A 21,482-nucleotide genomic window follows, 5' to 3' on the forward strand; every position below is an offset into this window, starting at 1 on the left:
GCGAGGTCGCCGCTTGCCCTAGCCTCTGGCCGGTCCCCGAGCTCGACTCCCCGCCAAAGAAGGAAGAAGAAGAGGGAAAAAAATAAAGAAAAAGAAAATTAATTAAAAATATAAAATAATAAAATACTATTAAAAATTGGCCACGTCGGCATAGGGTCGTGCTATGTAAATGCTGACCACACCAAGTCAGCAATTTTCAGTTAAAATTGGTCGGAATGACTAATCGACACAATACAAAAGATTTAGTACTGAATTAGCCACACACAAAAAAAAATAGTTTAGAACCGATTTGGTATTATTACAAGAAGTTTTAGATTTTTTTAGTAATTTTGCCCTCTTTGTGACAGTAACCTTTTATTTCTTTTGTTCTTCCTCCAATGTATTGTTTTAATACTCACCTTTAGTCATATTATTCGCTTCCCCTTTCCTATATCATGCAATAAATTTATGTGAAAATTTCAAATAACCCGAAATATCTTTATTTCCTCAAACAAGGGCCTGAAGTAACCTTATTTCAAATAAAAGTTTAAAGTGCCTTCACTATTTTAAAAAAAGCTTGATCAAGAATATTTTCATCATTTCTATTTTTTCATTTTTTTTCATTTTTTCTATTTTCATTTTTTTTCCTTTTTTCCTAATTGGTCTCCGGTGAGAGCCGGACGAGGCCACCCCTCTCCGTCGAGGGCCAACCTCGCCTCTCACGAGCGAGGCAAGCCCTCACCCAATCTGGCAAGGGCTGCCCTCACCAACCACGGGCGCTACCCGGGCGAAGCCACCCTTGATGATCACATGCGAGGGCAGCCCTTGCTCGCCACTAAGTGAGGACTCACCACAACAAAAGAAAAAAATTAGAAAATTAAAAAAATAATACATGAAAAAATATTTTTATCATGCCTTTCTTTGAAACAACAATAACACTTCAAGCTTTTCTTTGAAACAACGATAACACTTCAGGCTTTTCTTTGAAACAGTATCCTAAAAACTTAGAAAACTTCATATCCTTATTTGGAATTTTTTCTAAATTTCTCAAAGATCAACTTCATATCCGGGACTTCTCTCCCTTTGCATATCTCAACTCTAGTTTCATCTTTACAAGTCAACACAGAATTAGAAAGAGAAAATACCTACCTAAATTTCCTCGATGAGGAACAATTTACTCGAACAAACAGTCACTATCTTCACTCAAAAATTCATGCTAAGTAGATGCTAAGTAGCATATTCAACTAAAAAGTTTGGATACAGAAGATGGAAATACAGCACATCAAGAAACTGAAAATGAGATCCATTCTCGGTGAACATACTCAAGAGAAGATAAACAACTCAAAAACCTAAAAGTTTCAAGGGGTACAAAATTTCATTGAGCTCAGTAGGGAACAACTCAAGGCAATAGTTTGGGGAAGTACAAAGCCATGGCTAAAGTGACCTTAACCTGTTGATTTACATGCCCGAATAACTCAAGGAAACTGATCTTCCGACTTATTTATAGACTGAGCACCCTGTATCTGGTTCAGCTTTGAGTACTTGGTACTTCACCTACAGACCACCTTCGGGATATGATCCTTCAGCACCAGCATGTTCAGACGAATCCTACCAGATGCTTCTGCCATGAGATAGGCCGCAATACATAATCAAGATATTGGTATTCCTCGCCTTCAGTGTTCGGTCATGGCTTAGAGAAGGGCAAAAATTGATCAAAACTTATCAGGGTAACATACTTGGAAGATGGTGGTTACTTGCATCAAAAAGCCAGCCTAAAAATGATGCACTTGCAAGCGCTCTCCAGGGCTGAAAAAAGCTCGTTCAAGGAATGTTATGAAGGACAATTCTGTAGTAAGAACACATAAGCTGCTGATGCAATTAGCGCTACCAGCCCAGCAAAAAGAACATGCTTGTAGTTGAGTGATCCTGCATCTACCCTCCTCATGGTTTCGAGCTGAGATGTTAGTTCTCCAGGCTCTGCTTGTGTTCCAACTGCTGATGGATCTAGGGATTTATCATCTACCTACATTAGATGAGAACAAATGTCACACAACAGATATTCCTTGTGGAACATCCCCATCAAGAATTCAGGACCGTAGGATACAATTAGTCTATATACATATTAATATTATCAGAAGACAGAAATTATGCTGTGTAGAGCACAAAGACCTGTACTGTGGATGAAATTGCTGAAGAGGTCAAGATACATGATAATAGTACAAAGGAAAAGAGAACTACAGAAAATATGAGTTGTTCCATCCAAATATCTGAAGATGTAAGTTTATGCATGTAAAAGGACAGTAAACTACCAAAGTTGAGGTGGCCAAGGATTCGTTTTCTATTTCTTTGCATTCTCTCAAAGATGCAGCCCCAGGAAACTCAAAAGCAGAATCTTCTTGTCCACCATCGTGGTTTCTAGGTACAGTCGAACCCTTGCTCGATTGCTGCAACTTCACCACTAAAATTTTGTTCTCAATTGCTAGCGACGTCAACTGCACATAAAGAGCGGATTTCATTACTCAATGTCAATTTGAATGGGGACCAGATCATTCAAACAGATAAGGGAGGAACTACAATGAAAATATTAACACCATGAAAAACTCCAAACTGGTACAGTTGTGACAAATTTATCACAAACAATTTTTTTTACCACCAAAAACCCTAAACTGGTATATCTGTGACAAATTTACCCTAAACTAATTTTTTGACCACGAAAAGCACCAAATTGGTATACCTATAACAAGTTTACCATCCGTTAAATTAGGTTAATAGCACAAAAAATTCCAAACTAATACACATGTGACAAACATAGGGTAAAAATCACAAGCCGATACACCCGTCAATTGCCACGTGTCATACAACTTAACATTTTAAAGGTTAGATTTAACAAAAAATAACGAAGAGTAAATTCGTCATAGGTGTACCAATTTGGGGTAAAATTTTCACAAGTGTATCGGTCTGGGATTTTTTGTGGTTAAAAAAATAGTTTGGGGTAAATTTGTCATAAGTGTACCAGTTTGGGATTTTCTGTGGTATTAACCCAAATATTAATCAGTTTCAGCTGCATGAGGAAGGACCGTCTTGAACAGATGTATGCACACGACAAACAGATTTACCTGCTTGTGGAGGCGTTCTCTCTCAATTGCCAGCCGCATGACAAGATTAGCAATAACTTTGGTCCGAATTCCAATGTCCTTGGCATTTGCAAGTTTCGACTCTTCAGCATGACGCAAGGACCGCTTCAAGCCTTCCATTCTCCCCCTCAAGAAACTCACTTCATCATTGAGCTCTGCATTGGATTCAGATAGTATGATGCACTTCTCCTCTGCACTATCAGCGCGACTTTCAGCTTTTGCAACTTTAAGCTTCAGATCCTCAATTATATTCTCCATATCTTTAATAGCAGAATACAACATGGCTTGCTTCTCCTCACTAGCTTCGGCTGATGCAACAGCACGTTGTAGTAGAATATCCGACTCCTTCAGCTGCCTCTCCAGTGCTTCAGCCTTCTCGGCCGTCAAGCAACTGCTTTTTAGAAAAACCAACTCTTCATTAAGGTCCTTATTCGTAACTCCCAATGATTTGTAATTGGTTTCTGCATTCTCAACTCTACTTTCTGCTTCTGATAACTTTCCTTTAAGATCTTCAATAAGATTTTCAATTTCTGAGATTCTACACGCTGCAACATTAGTTTCTTCCTGACCTCCATCTTTGGACCCCTTAGTAGTTTCAGATTCTTCCACCTGCCTCTCAAGTGAAATCACCTTGTCCCGAAGGATTGAATTCTCCGAATTGGCAAGATTTAGTTTGTCTTGAACTTCCTTCAGACAGCCTCTTAAGCCGTCCACCTGAGCAGAAAGAGAGTCACTAAGTTCCTCTCTGCTGACTTTAAGCTCCAGCAAAGCACTTTCCTTCACTTTCAACTGTCCAGTGGTGTCCTCCAACTTAGACCTTAGCTCAGCTTCTCGCTGAATCAAGCCATTTGTATTAAACTGGGTGACTTGGAGTCGACCTAGTAGATCTCTTGAGATGCCCAGAAGAACCTCAGCAGAATTATCTGCCTCAAACAATCTCTCCCATGCATCAAATACTTCTTCTTCTAAACAAAAAACTTCTCGCTCTGCAGACTGCAGCCTCAGTTTCATGTCTTCATCACTTTGCTTTGTCTCGCTTAACTTCTTCTCGAGATCTAATTCTCTAGCCAAAGATTTCTCCAGCATCCTCAAGAAATGTTTATGCTGTTCAGGTGTTTGAATTTTGGTTTTTGTCTTGACATTCAACGACCCACCATTTGCCAAGGAGCCCACACCCGTCTCCCTTTCCCCTGTCAAATAGAATCACAGATCACCCATGACTCTCTTTTTTACGCATGTAACAATATTCATCTTCATATGCAGCATGAAGAAGCAAATCAAAATGACACAGCAACTATTTACACGATTCCTGATGATAGAGCCCCTATACATAAACTGCCTCAGTTGAAATGGAGAAAATGGAAACAATACCATGACTATGACACAACCTCATATCATGATAAGGTATTTTATGTGATGGTACGTGGCAGTGACACTCGGTATAAAAAGTCAACCAAAGTCAGATGCATAACACACAAGGCGTCAAGTAGAATAAGACTCATAGCACTTGAGCAATGGCAATTGGTCAGTTAAATCATGTTTTCACTGCCACATGGTGTAAAAGCCGCATAAAATACTTTCTCCTTTCTCACTAAGTAGGCATCTGAGCAAATGGAAGGAGAGGGGGTAACCAGCAACCCCTACAACACTCAAACAAGGGAGGCCTGTTTCAATTTGAATACTTCTCTTCTACTGCAGTTATACAAAACACAACAAACAAATGACTGAAAAACAGAAGAAAGAAATTCTGCCAGAAATTGTTTCTATAACTTACTACTCTCTTCTCCAATAAAGCGTGATAATGTCTTCTGGAACATGGAAGATTGCGCTTGCAACTCAAAGACCTGTTCACGCAGCTGCTCCAATGTTTTCTTGGAATCACTTAACTTCTCTTCCAACTCTGGGAACGACGTTCCTAGGTTTTGGGATGAAGGTATCCACTTTTGAGACTTCTCAATCTCTTTTTGAAGAGTGGTAATGAAATCATCCAATTCTTTCACCTCTGAATCCAAAAGCCCAGACAAGATATCGCATTCCAAGCCCTTTTCCATGGAACTCGCCATTTTCTGACCTCTCTCCGAATCAACTACTTCAAATTCACTCTCTTCCATCGCCACATGCATCATGAGTATATTAAGATTGTAAAACTTCTCGGAAGCACATGCCAAATCAAGTTCTATCCTTGTCAGAACCTCCCCAACCCTTCCCAACTCGTCATTTATTTCTCCACTAAACGAGACACCAGCAAGCGAACCAGCTTTACATGACCCTAGCTCCGAGCGGTTAGTGTCGATATCATCAACAGAAACGCTCACATCCAAAACACGATCCGCAGCCATCTTCTGAGCTTGCTATTCCAGATGCCCTTAAGACCTGAAAACCAAATCCAAGGACAAGAAGGCCAACAATCAAGTCAAGACAACACAATGGAGAGAGGAAAAGGAAAATGACACGAGCACGAACTGCAAAAACTCTGCCCAAAACGAAAATGACATAACCCAAAAACAAAAAAGACTCATAAGGGCATCTGGAATATCAAGCTGCAAATTGAACAGTTAACACAAAGACTCACCACTTTCAAAACAAAACAAAAAGAAGGCCCTCCAACGATCCAACATATCCATGAGAACGAAACACAATCATTATAAACCATCCTCAGAAGAATCAAAGAGGCAATAAGAACATCTTCCCAATTACCGGATCGACCAGAGTCCCGCAAGCAACCATCAAGTGGTCCCCACAACTCAAAAAACAGAAAGAGAGCAAAAAAAAAAATTCAATCCAAAGAATTCATTCCACCCAATTACCCCACAAACGATCTCACAACATCCCTCCAATTCAACCAGAACGAAAAAAATTGTTTAAAACAATACCTACAAAGCGAATAACGTTACAGCAAGAAAAGATCCTCTGCGAAAGATTTCGTTCGTTGATCGGATGATGAAGAGAGACAGAACCCAAGAAACTTCCGGGAAGAATAAATCAAAAAGGCAAAAGATGGGCAAGCATACTCAGAGGAGAGGATCACTCGCGACGCACCTCGACCTCGACCCCGCGAGAAGCATCGTCGGGGTTTTTTCTCTCTCCCCCTCCAGCTCGAGGAGCACAGAAACAGGAACGAAGCGGTGAGACAGGTTTTCCTCAAATGAGAAAGAAGAGAACACTCACGAAAAGACAAAAAAAAATAAAGGTGGCGAGTGTCGAAATTTTAATAATCTTAAAAGGGTGAATAAAGAATTAAGGTTCAGAAGAACACCTCGGGCTCGGATGAAGCGGTTTCAGGTTCGTGTGCTGTTTCGCTACTCGATGCGTGGTGATCGATCCGTGGCCAAGCCCAAGCCCAATCCAGCCCACAATGAGCGGCCCCTCTCTCTTTGGCCGGGCCGGGCCGGTCACTCTGTAGCTGTTCGTGCCAGCCGAATCCGTCGAGACAACGGTGTCGGGTCTTTGTTTCGCACCATTACGGACACGAACCAGATATGTGCTTTTATATGTGGTTTTTTTTTTTTTTATAATCCAGGATCCGTCAATCGTAATCGGGTCAACTCACCACCACCCGAAGGGCGGCGAAGACCCTTTCCGACGGCCACTATACCCGGAGGGAGGCTAGCCCCGCAGCCCACCAGCAAGAGCCCCCACTTAAGTCCGAGAAACGCGTTGGGAGGGTTTTGAACCTTTGACCAGCTTACGCCTTAAGGCCAAAGAGCTCAAAGCTCACCAAACGCGCCATGCCCATGGTGGGTTACTTTTATATGTGGTTGGACTGCATTATACTCAACTAAATTAAGTTATTGCACACTTTATTCACAGAGCTAAAGGCTTCGTTCGTTTCGCGAAAATATGAATAAAATATATTTCCCAAAAAGTAATTGCTTGAATCACTTACAAAATGAATGAAAAAAAAAAAAAAACTCATCTTCATGAAATTATTTAAGCATAAATTGTTGCTGGTGACGAAATTATTCATCTTCTAATTTTACTTTATGCATAATGATTAACTTAATTGCTTGTATTTATTGGTGCTCTAATTTATCGCATGAATAATTTGTTTTTGACGATTTATTTTTTCCCAATATGCTATTTACCCCATTTAAATGTAAAATTGCTAAAATTCATAGCCACATTTGGATTGAATATAAGTTGGGTATGGATCCAGCCGAGTATGGAGTGTTTAAATTGTGTGTCACATAAAAATATATCTATTTGGGTTTTAATGGGTTGATTTGGAACCCAACCAAACCCGGCCCCAACTCACTCATTTAACGAGTCTACAAGGATCCAGGTGTATTCACCTATGTTCAGTTAAGACTCAACCACGAGAAGTACTTTGGTTGTCTTTCTTTTGGCAGTAATCCAATGTTTTCTACACACAAACATTTGAAGATGCCATTTTCTTTTATTAGCAGAAGGGTGGGAGGGGCTATCAGCTCAGACCATTACCATAAGAGTTACACCTATCATGGCATATTCGACTTGAGTCATTTCTACCACGCGGTACCTGAAACTTGAAGATTGAATATAAGCAAGCATGTCATTAAACCTCCACCTAGATACCAACAACCATGTAATCTCCCCATTAGTATTTGCACGTGAGATATGCTGCATTGATTTGAAGGTACTAGGTGCCAACTCATTTCGACAAAATGACATTACAAGTACCTGAATATTTATCCTTGGGTACCTAAACTCCTTTTTTTGTTCGACCAAGTACCTCAACTTTTCAAATGCGAGTCAATGGGACATCTCGATTAAAAAATCACCGCTGGAAAATGACAATTTGGACACTAACGCCGTTAAATAGCTGTTAACTATCCACATTAGCATCCAAGGTCCCCTCATGAGTTGATGTCACAATTGTAGACATATTGGACGGCCAAGTCGGCACGCGCACGCACGAACTTTCTCTCTGCCCCCTTATTACCCAACACTTTAATGGAGATAGACGTATCTTTACTTAGTAAGCAAGCCATATCACCTGTTTGGCTTAAATTTGATCGAGTAAGCGAGCCACGTGAGCAAAATCATATGACATAGCACTTTTTGTAATGGAGACCTCAAATTGAGTTAAATTTAAAAAAAGCATGGAGACTTGATCGAATAAAAGACGAGTGTAGATACATGATCGTAAAACGGGGCAAAATCTTGCGGCGTCGTTTTCCCGCGCACTGCCCTTTGCGGACCGCATTCTCCCGGCTACACTAAAGGCGAACTCTGATGTCAAACCCCAGGTTTTAATAAGAACAATGAAGTTCAAGCGTTATAGAAGGACTGAATTTTCTTCTTCTATGGAAAAAAAAACATGACGTCTACGAGCCAAAAACCTGTCCAGAACCTGAAACTTACTCCTTGGCTGGAAGCAGAATTGGGCTGGTAAAAGAAGATGATTCAACCGCCAGAGAGATATCTGCAGAAACAAAAACAAGCCCAGCCCCTTAAATATTGTCGGAACCATGTTCCCTGATTGCAATCAGCAGAAGGACACAAAACCAAATCCCACGTTTTGAAGTTATCCGCAGGATCCAGAGCTTCATTCCAGATTTCGAAAGCTGAAGTCTTCAAGTTCCGAACCGCAAAGACCTCATTCAATAATCCCATTCCCATTCCTCCCTGGACTTCTCTAATCTACATATATAGACAATGCTTACTCATTCCGCAGATGCTCGTTCCCCTTGCGGTATGTCCCCTGAATTAATTCTAATTCAGTGTCCCCATCACCAAAATTTCATACTAATCTTGTCAGAATTACTTTGCCACTTGCTTACAACATCAGAATGGATTGAAAAATAAAACAATCAAGAAAAGAATCTTATCTGCACTTAATAACATTCCATCAGGCAATGTTCATCAGCATGAGGCCACCTCATACTCTAACTCGGTTTGCAGAGTAATCACACAATGAAACACTAACAACCTTCCTGATGTACGCAAGCTTCAATAGTTCCAGAAAGGATGAGAGCAGTAATTGGAACTTGAACCATAGGAAAATGAAGCATTGTCACTGAATTACTGTAGATTCGCCACATGTTTAGTGATGCAAGTGAAGCCTAGAAAGACACAACCAACTTCTGTACACATCTTGTAGGAAAAGTTTCTTTTTAGCATAACCCCGACAAACCTTTCAACATGAGTTGAAAAGCAACAATGCCTTCTCATCTGAGCAAATTGAAAAACTTTTTCCCAGCTATCAAAGAATAAAAGCTCAGAAAGTCCAACCTATACACTAAGGCAACAACAACAACAAAATCAGGATCAACATCATAGCTACAGAAGAAAACTGTGTAACAGAGCTAAGCATATCAGTCCTTCTAGAATGATGCCCTTTGAATATGTTCAGAGGATGGTAACACTTTGCAAGTGAAGCCTTTAATCTTCTGTAGCCCACATGCTATAATATACACACAGCTATGCATTGATCTGTAAAGTTACAAAGTAGGAGAAAGAAATGCTGTTGGAAAACAACAGAATGGAATCAGCATATAAACTATAAAATATGCTTGATGAACACGAATCTATTGTGATATACTGATCTCTTCTTGAACAGGTTTCAAATCATCAGTATGCATAACCACTTTTAATTTCCAACTTTCTCCAAGCGCAATTGCTTATAAAAATCATCTCTCCCACAAGATGTTAGCTATACTCTCGGTGTTGGTTCTTTCTGAGCTCTCAAGTCATAATGGAAGCTCTTTTTTTTTTTGGGGGGGGGGTCTAAATAATGGAAGCTCTTGTCTAGCTAACTTTTTTGCAAGTTTTGAAGCATTAAAGCCCGTGTCTTTCCATCAGGCTTAAGCCCTTTCTCATGCATTCTCGTGTACATCTTCTTTGCAGAATCAATCTTGCCCCTCAAACACATCCCTTGAATGACAGCATTATATAGAGACGCATTGGGTGAAACCTGCTGCAAACAAGAAAAGTGTCACTATATAATAGGTTTTTTACATTCTTCATGAAGCAACACCAGATTAATGGCAGAGACCAGCAATATAAGATACAAAAACCAAGAATGAAAACAACTTCATGTTTTTGGGACTGTGAACAAGCTGAGGATGTAAAGGAAAAATGAAGCTTCTGACAATTTTCCAAAGGACTAGACTGTCTCATCAAAACCACTAGATAGTAAGATAGACTTTTATATTTCCAGAAAAAAATGGCCCCTATCATTCGTTTTGCAATAAATAGAACCGATATTGGCATGACGGCTAAGCATGCAAAGAAGCTCACTTCACCTTGAGAATTTCCTCTATTTCAGTCCAGAGAGATCCCCAAATGCAACTTCTTACAAGAGATAGATGGGTAAACATGTCAGGAGGGCAGTTCTTGTAGATCATGTGTTCATACACTTGCAAAGCTATTTCTGGTTTTCTTGCAACCTCACAAGCACTAATGACAAGATTACAAGATGCCGTTGAAAGTGATAGCCCAGAAGTTTCCATCTTCCAAAGAAGCTGCAGAGCTCTATTCCATAACCCAAGTTTAGAACAAGACATCAAAGCATTGTTGTACAGATGAATGTTGAGCTGAGAGGGCTGCTCTCTCATTATGTTGTCAAAGAGCAGAAGAGCATCACCTGGCCGGCTTGCCCGATACAAAGCGCTAACAAGTGCATTCATTGTGTAAGCATCGGGAGTGTGGCCTAAAGATTTTGTAATGTTATAGACCTTGAACGCTAACTCGACCTTTCCAACTTTGCCAAGTGAATTAATCAATGCATTGCATGTGATCAGATTTGGCTCTATTCCATTGTTCAACATATTATGGTAGATGCTGAGTGCTAAATCTGATTTACCTTCTTTCGTGCATGCTTTAATTATAGCTTGCGATATATCAGCGTTTGGTTTGTATCCATTTTGGACCATCTCCTTGTAAGCATCAATGGCAAGCTCGTACTGACCACAACGGATGAACACACTGATTAATAGGGAATAAGTGACTTTGGTTGCTGTAAGGCCATCTTCCTTCATCTTCATCCAAAGCCTCTCACACTTGTGCCAATAGTTTTTCCTTCCACAAATGGATATAATGGTGTTGTAGACAACAACATCAAAATCCTTATTCCCAAGTCCTTCCTCTTCTAATTCCATAAACATTCTGAGCGATGAATCGCAACCTTGAGCATGTGCAACCGCTTTAAGCATTAAGCTATAAGTATGCTGCGTGGTGATTGTTTTGTCCTTCATAAACCTAAAAACTCTCATTGCGTTGTCATTAAGACCATTCCTCAGAAGGGACGATAATAGAGAATTACAGGCATGCGCATTTGGATGCAGACCTGCCAATTCCATTGACCTAAACAACTCCAATGCACTTCTAACCTTGTTTCTTCTACTGAGCACCAAAACCCGCTTCGATAACACCTCTGCATCCATTTCCTCTAGAAATTGCACGCCCTGTTGGCTCACAACAACCGATTCTGATGTCGCCGGACCCTCATTTACACCTCCAAGAGCTGACCCAAAGTCATCGAAATCTGAACCTCCCCATGGAACCAACCCATTCTCGTGGAAACTCGACTCTATTTCTTCATTTTCAATTGGAACCACGTCTTCCTCTTTTTCTTCCTCACAAATTAACCCTGGTATCGCTGTACTAAGCACAACCCTAACGGCACTAGACTCATTCAACCTCACCGAATTAGAACATGAAGTTTCGCCCTTCACATCAGAAACCAAGCTGAGTTTATGCATCATCACCGAACCGAGCCATTGCAAATGCCTGGAGCGGATTGCACATAAACAACCGGCGAACTGAGTCGATAAAGTTGCTCCAGCGACAAAATTGTTCGACAGTATTGCCATGACCCAACTGGAATATGTCTCGATTGCAACTGAACATCAAACTTTTTGGTTCCTAAAGGCAGGGGATTGACGAAGAACTCACCTTCAAAAGCATGGCCAACTCGAAGAACAGCTCAAGCACCAAGTAATTTGCACCGAAAACTTTGACCACCGATCGAAATCGAGGGAAAAAAAAAGTGGGGTCGACGAAATTCAGAAGAAGGAACGTCAGGCAATGAGTCGGAGAGATTGGGCAGCGAACACTGATGGGTGCTTCGTAGTTTGTATAGAACCCCCCACAAGAATATCATGGAGACATCGGATGGAGGGAGAGACATGAGGGGTGAGTCGCCGATTGGATGGTCAACGCCACTGGCACTGGCGTGCTCACGGTAGTAAGTTATTTACGCACGTGAATAATTGTTTTCCTTTTAATACCATAAAAAACCACAAACTAATATACCTCTTATAAATTTCTTCCATATTATTTTTTCTACTACCAAAAATCTCAAACCGATATATTTATGATGAATTTATCCTAAACTAATTATTTTGATCACTAAAAATCTCAAACTAGTATATATGTGACAAATTTAACCTCCGTTAATTTTTATTTAATTTGATTAATATCACGAAAAATCTCAAATTAATATATCTGTGACAAATAAAAGGTAAAAATCTCAAACGTGTACATCCCATAATTGCCACGTAGCATCCAACTCAGCAATTTGACAACAAAATTTAACAAAAATAACAAAAGGTAAATTTGTCATAAGTATACCAATTTATAGTATATTTGTCAAAGGTGTATCAATTTAATATTTTTCGTGATAAAAAAATAGTTTGAGGTAAAGTTGTCATAGGTGTATCAATTTGGAGTTTTTTGTAGCATTAACTCTTTTTCTTTAACGTGAATAATTGTTATCTTATGTTAATTGACCCTTTGAACCTACCTAATAATATTTAGACCCGATAATAAAAAGGATTTTCATAAAATGATTTTCTTGAACTTTCATGCGTTTGATTTGCTGAAAGTGGATAATCAACAGTGAAAAGGTCTTTCCGACAAAAAAAATATCGGTTTCACACGCTCTTTTTTTTTCACATGCAAGCTCAAATGGATCTTCAATTTAGGTGCGCTATCTTGACTATTGTAAAGTATCTTATGGTCCCTTTTCTTAGGGATGAGTATGGTTCTAGAGCAAAATCATGAGTCGGAGAACCGAACCGTCAGGTTTCGATCCGATTCCAAGTTCTAATGAGTCAAGATCCGGTTTTCGATTCTATTTTTTTAGGAATTGTCGATTCTAGTTCCGATTCGATTCCGGTTACTGATTCCTTGTGGAATCAAATTGGAACCGAAATAGGAAAAAATAAATACATTTTTTAACATGCAAATTAAACAAAGAAAAAAATTAAGAAGCTGGTGCAACCGAACTGTTACGGCAAACTTCTCGAGAAGTCGCCAATCCTTGGGCATAAGAATTTGATCAAGAAACTCGGGGATGATTGAGGTTTATGTCTTAGTAAAATGCCAGTTGCCATTCCCCCACATGCACGACAATTCATGGTCACTGTTCATGTCCATGCAACAGTAGAAACCCTAGCACAACACCCATGTTGGTTGGCGAACTGTGCATGGTACGAAACCATCATGTAGAATTGGAAGAAAGGAAGAGCAAAGAGAATTTCTTAATCAAATTCTTGTGACCAAGGATTGGCGACTTCCCAAGAAGTGTGCTGTACGAGTTCGATGCACCAGCTTCTTAATTAATTTTTTTTTAATTTTTGTTTTAAGTCAAGAAGTTCCATGATATGAAAGCTTTTTGCCAACACTGTTCATTTTATGGATTTTTTATTTTATTTAACGTATTCATCTCTTATGGATTGTTGCTATTGAAAGATGAGATACTTTCAGTTTTGTTGTTGTGCTCACTTTCATTTTGACTTAATTAAATTTAAAAAAAGAAGAAGAACAAATTGAAATTGGCGGGTTTCCGAGTACTTTGGAATCAGAACCCGGAACTTGTGATAGGGTAGGTTCCAGGTTTCAAAGCATGCATGTAGGTTCTAAGTTCTAAAAAATGATGAATCTATTTTAATGGATAGGTTTCAGATTCCAAGTGAAACCTATAAATAACTTTGAAACCGCTCCCCCCCCCCCTTTTCTTCTTTTCGTTGTAAACTTTAAAGCTGCTTCATCTTCCCTTCAAATTGATTCCTAAAATTAGCTTCATTTATATATAGGTGCTCGGTTTGTCGTAAGTCCGCTAGACTAAATACGATTTTTTGCTAGCTTAATATTACGAAAAATCTCGAACAAGTAAATTCATGATAAATTTATTATAAACTAATTTTTGGATCACTAAAAACCTCAAATTGATATATATATGAAACATTTTCCTTCTGTTTGCTTCTGGCAAAATTTTACAATGAATTTGCCGAGCTTGATGACAAATGGCAATAACTCAACCGATGCGACAAGTCCACATGAAAATCCATAAGTCTCTCTTTGTTTTTTCAATTAGCCATAATTCGGAAACAAATATGGCTCTCTCTGTATCTCAATGACCATTCAATTTTGAAACTTTTTCTTCGCTGCTGCACCCACAAAAGTTGCAAAATGTAGTATGTTGTTGTTGGATACTCGATAAAAAGATAACTCTCGTTTGGAATATATTTATTGGATTAAAATTATCGTTCAAAAAAATAATTGGTAAAATAGACAAGTCAGGAACATGTCGTCGAGCCAAAAGAGAAAACAAAATAATGTTATTTTTGCCTGATTTAGGTGTGATAAAGTGGAGAAAATTGCAAGTAGATCGATCTATATATTGAACATTTTATTAAACGATGCGGGAGCATTGAGCTCAATCACTCAGCCCTCAAACTCAACTCATGTGTCACCGAATGAACGAATCCCTGCGTTGTTCATGAAAGCAAAAGTCAATTTCTGTTGCAATTTAATTATGTGGGTGCAAGGATGAAACTTACCGATTATGCAACATAGTTGCCTATTTACAAGTTTATTGTCGATTTCAAGACTCCACATCGACAACCTAATAATTGGAGGTTGTTCTTGTCGATTCCTATCGTTATTTGATGACATTATGCAATGACTTTTTGGCTTCCAAGATCGGTGCACAAATTTAGATAGTCTCATATGTTAGGGGAAATCCCTTATGATATTTTAAAGATGACAAAATAATCAAAAGCTACTAATATGTTTATTGGTTGAGTAAAACCAAGTGAAAGATGCATAACCTGTTATGTAGATATTATCTTAGCGGAATGCTTGAAGTTTATGAGTTCTCTATCAATAGTGAACAAGACATTGAGCATAGAGGTGCCTACAAACTGGAGATACCCGAGTAAAAGGTGAACAAGCCTCGAACGAGAAGTACGGTAAAGCTTAGAAAGACCTTGGATAGGTGAATAGCGAGGTAGTGCTGTGATTGCCAATACGCTTGGAGGGACTAGAAGATGGAAACTCAAGTGAAGTTCTGAATATTTCATTTGAAGTTTATAGGTGCTTAGAGTTGATGAGCTAAGACATTGACGTGCCGGGACTTTGAGGAGAGTCTCACAAGCAACATTCAGATTCATACATAAAACATTTTCAGAACGGCTAGTGATCCGGCTTGGATTTCCTTTTTATGATAGATAAGTTGTCTTCCGTAAATGAAGAACTCTACTTATGGAAACCTACATTCAGATTGTATGGGTGAGCGAATTCATGGGAACTTCGATTTCATCTCTCAACGGCTACTAAATCTTCTTTGTACAATCTTGTCCAAGGGGTTGATTTGAAAGTAATCCTTTGAAGATTGTCCAACGGCTAATTTGGAAGTTGAGGAGTATAAAAGGAGACCATGATGCTATAGAGAAAAGATAGATTAAGAGTTGAAAATTTCAAAGTTCAAAGAGAGCTTCAATTCTTACACACTTGTCTTCATAAGCTTCAAAGTTGTAATTTTTTTAGAGGCATTGAAAGAGAGCGTTGTGTGAGATAGTGTGATCTGTCCCGCTGAGAAATATCTCTCGTTGTAACCTCTTGACGATTTACTAGTGAAATGCAACCAAGAGGCTTTCCGACCAAAGAGTGGATGTAGACTTAATCTAAGTCGAACCACTATAACTCTCGTGTTCAATTTTCTCTATACTTATCTCTCATTTATTATCTTTGATAGTATGTTGTACACAGATTCAGCTGAGGTTGAATCTAATTATTGCGGAGGTCAAACGTTAATTTGATTCCCGAATCTAGTTCGAACTTGTTTGTTGAAATTCCACATTGATTTATAAATTTTTTAGAAATTACATATTCACCCTCCTCTAGGTGATAACGCTAGTCACGACATCATCAAGTTTCAATGCATATTTTGTTAATCAAATGCATTTAGTTCGAGTTATTGATTCTTTTAAATTGGCAAATTTTTAAGGATCTTTATCGTAATGCCGGTTTTAAGAGTTGTAATTAGGTGAATTGCCCAAGAGTGTGTTCAATTCTCAGGAATTCAAAGAGTTGCTTCTTTTTGTATTTATATCTCTATAGATAGGGGTTTGATCTCATTGTAAAAGAAAGACAAATATTTGGGTAGATGAATATATGAGATTTTCCTTTATGTGAGCGAATGTCTTTGGAGAATAGATTACGCTCATTCCGATTTTTTTTATTCTTGGAGAGTGGATTATTTCTTGATGGTAAGCTTTCCTATCCCGAAGTCTTTTGTGATGTGGCTAGTGTTATCACCTAGAGGGGGTGAATATGTGATTTTGAAACTTATTTTAAAAATAATGCGAAATTAAAACAAACAAACTCATAATTTAGTTTAAGAACAATATCTAATATGACCTCAAAGTATGTCTGTGCACAATTCAATTATCAAGTGCAATAACAAAGAGTTTAAGGGATAAACAATTTGCACAAAGAGTTTATAGTGGTTCGGCTTTGTTTAAACTTACGTCTACTTCTTCGCGCTAATAGCCAATCGGTTGGATGTTACAATTCGGTGATAATTCTCGAGTCAATAGACTTCCTTTATAACACTCTCTCACTTTGAATAAAAACCTCTAAATAGTACAGTGTTTGGATTAAGGAGGTAAAAAGGACGTTAAAGTTTTCTTGAACTTTGAAATTTTGGATTCTCGACTCCCTTTACTCTTCGACTTTGAAGTTTCCTTTTATACCCCTTCACCTTCAAACTAGTTGTTGCAAGGTTTCCAGAGGATTACTCTCCAAACTTCTCGCTCTGACGAGATTGTATACAAATGATTTCGTAGCCGTTAAGATTAGAAATTGGAATCTCCCACTAGATCATATCGCCCATATAATCAAGATATGAGCTTCTAAAGATAGATTCTTCGTCTGGTAAATAATACTTCTCTTTCTTAATCTACGTCCTTGATAGTTTTCAATGATCTTCTTGATTGATAATCTTCAAGAACGAATCCAACCTGATTTGCTAGCCATTGTGATACTGTAATATCTCATATATAATGACTTGAATATATCTCATAATAGTTTGATCGTTGCATCTGAAATACTTCCTCGGAGCTTGAGCTTATGCGACAGCGTTCGAGCTCTCATATAGCATATGAGTTTCACTTTCAATATTAATTCTTATGTAACCATTCCTTAACTTCTGAATGTATTAAGGACAAACTGTGTAACAATGTTTTTCATTGCATTAACTCAAATATTAGAGAGTATGGATTATTTTGTTAACTTCAAAATCTATGGGAAGGCCACAGTGGGATCCCGTGGGAATTGCAATGGAGCCCATCCTATCAATCTAAAAACCATAATACCACAAGTGTAAGTTATCTTAGCAAGTAAATTCAGTCACTCTAACGCTCGTTCGATTCATCATACGTTTCGAATTCACAACAAGCATAGCAACGGGTTCATATATGCAAACTATCACATGAGTATGCAAAATGCATATGAATGAATGCAAATCTCCCATATACACCACTTATCACCACCGTTCCCGAGTCAATTCCTGACTCGTAAGAATTTAGTCGCCCGTGATATTTGAGTATACCGTCTTTCGATACTTGAAAATCGAGTTTGGTTCCTACCAATATCCCTTCTTTAATCTTCGTAACTTCAGGGTCATTCTATTGCAAGATTCTAACCCTCCGTAGAATTTCGGGCTCAATTCTCGGTGTTGCCATTATGCCTGTCAATTCATTAACTTCTAATTTGTACTTCGAATTTGCTATTTCTTCTATTAAATTCCATTCTCTCACCATCAAATTAGTGACAATCCCACTTGCATTTTTCCTATTAAGCGCACCCACCAGTTTATTCGCTTTTCTAGGGTGATACATAATTTCGCAATCATAATCATTTAACAGGTCCATCCATCGTCTTTGTCTTAGATTCAATTCGTGTTGTGAAAATACATATTTCAAGCTCTTGTGATAGATGTAAATCTCAATTTTCTCCATGTATAGGTAATGCCGCCATATCTTCGGGGCAAATATCACATTTGCTAATTCCAAATCATGTGCTGGATAATTCTTTTCATAAGGCCTTAGTTGTCGTGAAACATAGGCAACTACCCTTCCGTCTTGTATAAGAACACATCCAAGTCCTTAGTGAGAAACGTCACTATATACTATGTATCCCCTAGGTCCCGATAGTATCATTAACACTAGCGCCATTGTTAGTCCGTCTTTCAATTCCCGAAAGCCTTTCTCACATTCTCCAATCCATTCGAACTTCGTATCCTTTCTGGTCAATTGTGTCAATGGACTGACAATCTTGGAGAATCCTTCCACAAATCTTCTATAATATCCCGTAAGTCCTAGGAAACTTCAAATTTCAGTCATTGTGGTCGGTCTAGGCTAATTCACTACGGCTTCCATTTTGGTTGGGTCTAATGATATTCATTTACCACTAACCATGTGTCCTAAGAAAACCGCTTGATCCAACCGTAATTCACATTTACTAAACTTAGCATACAGTTGATGTTCACGAAGTCTTCGCAACGTCATCCTTAAATGTTCCTTCTACTCCTCTTTCCCTTTTGAGTACACGGGAATATCGTCAATGAAAACAATGACAAATTGATCCAAGTATGGCTTAAACACTCGATTCATTAGATCCATGAATGTTGCAAGTGTATTGGTCAATCCAAACGGCATTACCAGGAATTCATAGTGTCCATATTGGATCCTAAAGGCAATCTTAGGAATATCCTCCTCTTTGATTTTCGGATGATAGTATCCCGATCGTAAATCAATCTTTGAAAATACGGAAGCATCCCATAATTGATCAACAAGTCATCGATCCTTGGCAATGGGTACTTATTCTTAATAATTACTTTATTTAATTGTCTATAATTTATACAAAGCCTTATGGATCCATCTTTCTTCTTTACAAACAAAATGGGCACCCCCCCACGACGATGTGCTTGGCCGAATGAATCCTCTATATATTAACTCATGTAGTTACACTTTCAGTTCCTTTAGTTCTATTAGAGCCATTCGATATGGGGCTTTCGAGATAGGCTCCATTCCAGGAATTAATTCATCACAAACTCTCTCTCTCTCTCTCTCTCTCTCCGGAGGTAATCTTGGAAGTTCTTCAGGAAAAATTAGGAAACTCTTGGACTACGGGATCTCTTTAAAATTTACTTCCTTCTTAGATTTGGCTTGCACTACCGTCAAATATCCCTGGCATCTCTTGTCAAGTAATCGCCAAGCTTCTACGGCCGATATTAGGATTTCGGACATACTTGCCCCGTTTCCTATGAATTCAAAACTAGGACTATCTGGTGGATTAATCTGAACTACTTTCCTATAGCAATCCACCTTGGCTTGTTGTTGGTGAAGTCAGTCCATTCCAATTATCACATCAAAATCATGCATTACTAAGACTATCAAGTCTATTAGCACACTCTGATTGCCACTAGTAATTTCACAATTTCTACATCATATGGTTAGCACATACTATCTCTAAGCGGAGTGGTTACTACCAGAGGTTCATCAAGCAGTACAGTGCTCAAATCGTGCAACTTCACATATTGTGCCAAGACAAATGAATGAGTGGCTCCAATATCAAATAATGTGTACGCTTTATGACCATAAAGAGAGAGCACACCTGAGATATCGATTTTGGAATCGGAAGCCTCCTCTTGGGTTATCGCATATACTCGTTCTTGAACAGAAGGTCTTTGGGCATTCCTAACTTGATTCGCTCCATTCGTCCCTCTAGTTCCACCAAACCTATTAGCACCTCCAGTAAGAGCATATTGAGATTGTTGTGGCATCCTTGCTTGACAATGTTGGCCAAGTCGTGGTGGCGTTGCCTATTGGTTAGCGGAAACAAGCATAGTTGTCCTTCATCAAAAATTTTTTTTTTTTTTTGCCTCTATTTAAGGCTTTGGGGGGTAGGGTGGGAGAGAGAGGGGAGCAATGAGGACGATGATATTAACCAATAAACCACAACAGCAAAACCAAGCGTAGTTAACTCCACATTGGTAAAGTTTGTCCTCGAATTCCTCCATTAAACTTTTATAACAAGTGAAGGGACCTTTTGAATGAAGGCTAAGGAGAATATTTTGGATTTTGAATAAGTGTAGAGGGACTACTGTTGGCTTCATCCTCATCATAGAAATATCGGACGACTCTCATGTTTTGAAGTTGGAAGTTTGAACTATCTATTTGGTCTTTAACTTACGTCACATCCAATGGATAGGTTTACACAGGAGAAGTATACCGGACGTGCCAAAAGTTATATACAACATTTACTTTAGTACCAAAAGTTTCGAAAAGATCACTTAAGCGTCAATATTTTTTAAAAAGGATCACTATAGTGACAACTCCGATATGTTTGGCCTAAAATCCGACATGACATTTTTCTTTTAATATGTCAAGTTGAGGTGGCTCGTCGGAAGTCCAGTTAGCAACAAAAAAACCAACTGTTCAAATTAAATATTAAAAATAAAAATGCAAACTTAATTAGATTAAAACAACTAAAAGTTCAAAAAAAAAAAAAACTCAGGCTTGCTGTGGCCAAGCCATCGTCACGGCCTTCGAGAAGGGCCGGCGAATGTCGTACGAGCATTTTTGAAGCCCGTTGACCCTCGCCAGGCCCAGGCAAGGCCTTGGCAGCCCCTGGGAAGGGCATGCACTCCCATATTTGGGGTTGAGCGTAACCCTCGCCCCAAGATCTAAGCGAGGGTCACTGACCTCACCTGGATGGAACGAGGCTCGCTAGCCCCTCTTGGCGCGTTTACCAAGCTTATTCGTGCTGTGTTCTTTTGATTTTAGGTGTTAATCGTTACTTGTTGTGAGTCTGGACGAGACCTCAAACCTTCAATATTCACATTCTCCCTCATTGTGCACGCACCACCTGTTTGTCCTAATGCCTGAACCAGATCCGCATTAGTTTCCTTTGATTTTCTGGCGTGTTCTATGTACGTTTTGGTCATTAAATGTGGTTTGCGAAGTTCTCATTGTCATTCGTTGCTGGGTGTGTCGTTTCCTGTGATGTATTGTGTGCGTGTTGGTTGCTCGATAGTAGAGGCTGTGTTGGCCGCTCACTAGTGTTACGGCCACAGAGGCGGATGGGGTCCTTGTC

General features: G+C 39.0%; 2 protein-coding genes across 6 annotated transcripts; both read right to left on the bottom strand.

Annotated features, from left to right (window-relative positions):
* Positions 1 to 1,155: 1,155 nt before the first annotated feature.
* On the bottom strand, positions 1,156 to 6,254 carry LOC115755549 (WPP domain-interacting tail-anchored protein 1). Of its 4 annotated transcripts, none has more exons than XR_004017132.2 (6): positions 6,125 to 6,254; positions 4,888 to 5,486; positions 3,096 to 4,303; positions 2,289 to 2,471; positions 1,716 to 2,002; positions 1,156 to 1,587 (listed from the first exon to the last, which is right to left on the bottom strand). XR_004017132.2 is itself a non-coding variant. In XM_030694993.2 (5 exons), exons 2-5 carry the CDS (start codon positions 5,450 to 5,452, stop codon positions 1,811 to 1,813), a joined length of 2,148 nt encoding a protein of 715 aa, XP_030550853.1. In that variant the 5' UTR covers positions 5,453 to 5,486; positions 6,125 to 6,254; the 3' UTR covers positions 1,156 to 1,810. The 4 variants fall into 4 exon arrangements, 2 of the variants coding, with proteins under 2 accessions (XP_030550853.1, XP_048139828.1); XR_004017131.2 differs by having other exon boundaries at positions 1,156 to 1,600; XM_030694993.2 differs by having other exon boundaries at positions 1,156 to 2,002.
* A 3,102-nt stretch (positions 6,255 to 9,356) lies between these two features.
* On the bottom strand, positions 9,357 to 12,229 carry LOC115755550 (pentatricopeptide repeat-containing protein At3g29290). 2 transcript variants are annotated; one of them, XM_048283879.1, is made up of 5 exons: positions 11,960 to 12,229; positions 10,340 to 11,922; positions 9,826 to 10,011; positions 9,776 to 9,786; positions 9,357 to 9,713 (listed from the first exon to the last, which is right to left on the bottom strand). In XM_048283879.1, the coding sequence occupies exons 2-3, from the start codon at positions 11,906 to 11,908 to the stop codon at positions 9,847 to 9,849; spliced, it is 1,734 nt and encodes a 577-aa protein (XP_048139836.1). In that variant the 5' UTR covers positions 11,909 to 11,922; positions 11,960 to 12,229; the 3' UTR covers positions 9,357 to 9,713; positions 9,776 to 9,786; positions 9,826 to 9,846. The 2 variants fall into 2 exon arrangements, with proteins under 2 accessions (XP_048139836.1, XP_048139835.1); XM_048283878.1 differs by having other exon boundaries at positions 9,357 to 9,799; positions 9,841 to 10,011.
* Between the last annotated feature and the right edge of the window lie 9,253 nt (positions 12,230 to 21,482).

Source organism: Rhodamnia argentea, chromosome 8 (genome assembly GCF_020921035.1).
Source record: "Rhodamnia argentea isolate NSW1041297 chromosome 8, ASM2092103v1, whole genome shotgun sequence".
In the NCBI taxonomy this organism is placed as follows: Eukaryota; Viridiplantae; Streptophyta; class Magnoliopsida; order Myrtales; family Myrtaceae; genus Rhodamnia; species Rhodamnia argentea.

Excerpts from the sequence above, each read along its gene's own strand:
- LOC115755550 (XM_048283878.1), bottom strand. The coding sequence starts at position 11,908 with ATGGCAATACTGTCGAACAATTTTGTCGCTGGAGCAACTTTATCGACT. Across the intron at positions 10,012-10,339 it reads AAATAGAGGAAATTCTCAAG|CAGGTTTCACCCAATGCGTC; the intron begins GTGAAGTGAGCT and ends TCTTGTTTGCAG.
- LOC115755549 (XM_030694993.2), bottom strand. The coding sequence starts at position 5,452 with ATGGCTGCGGATCGTGTTTTGGATGTGAGCGTTTCTGTTGATGATATC. Across the intron at positions 2,472-3,095 it reads GAGAACGCCTCCACAAGCAG|TTGACGTCGCTAGCAATTGA; the intron begins GTAAATCTGTTT and ends CTTTATGTGCAG. Across the intron at positions 2,003-2,288 it reads CCTTGGCCACCTCAACTTTG|GTAGATGATAAATCCCTAGA; the intron begins GTAGTTTACTGT and ends CATCTAATGTAG.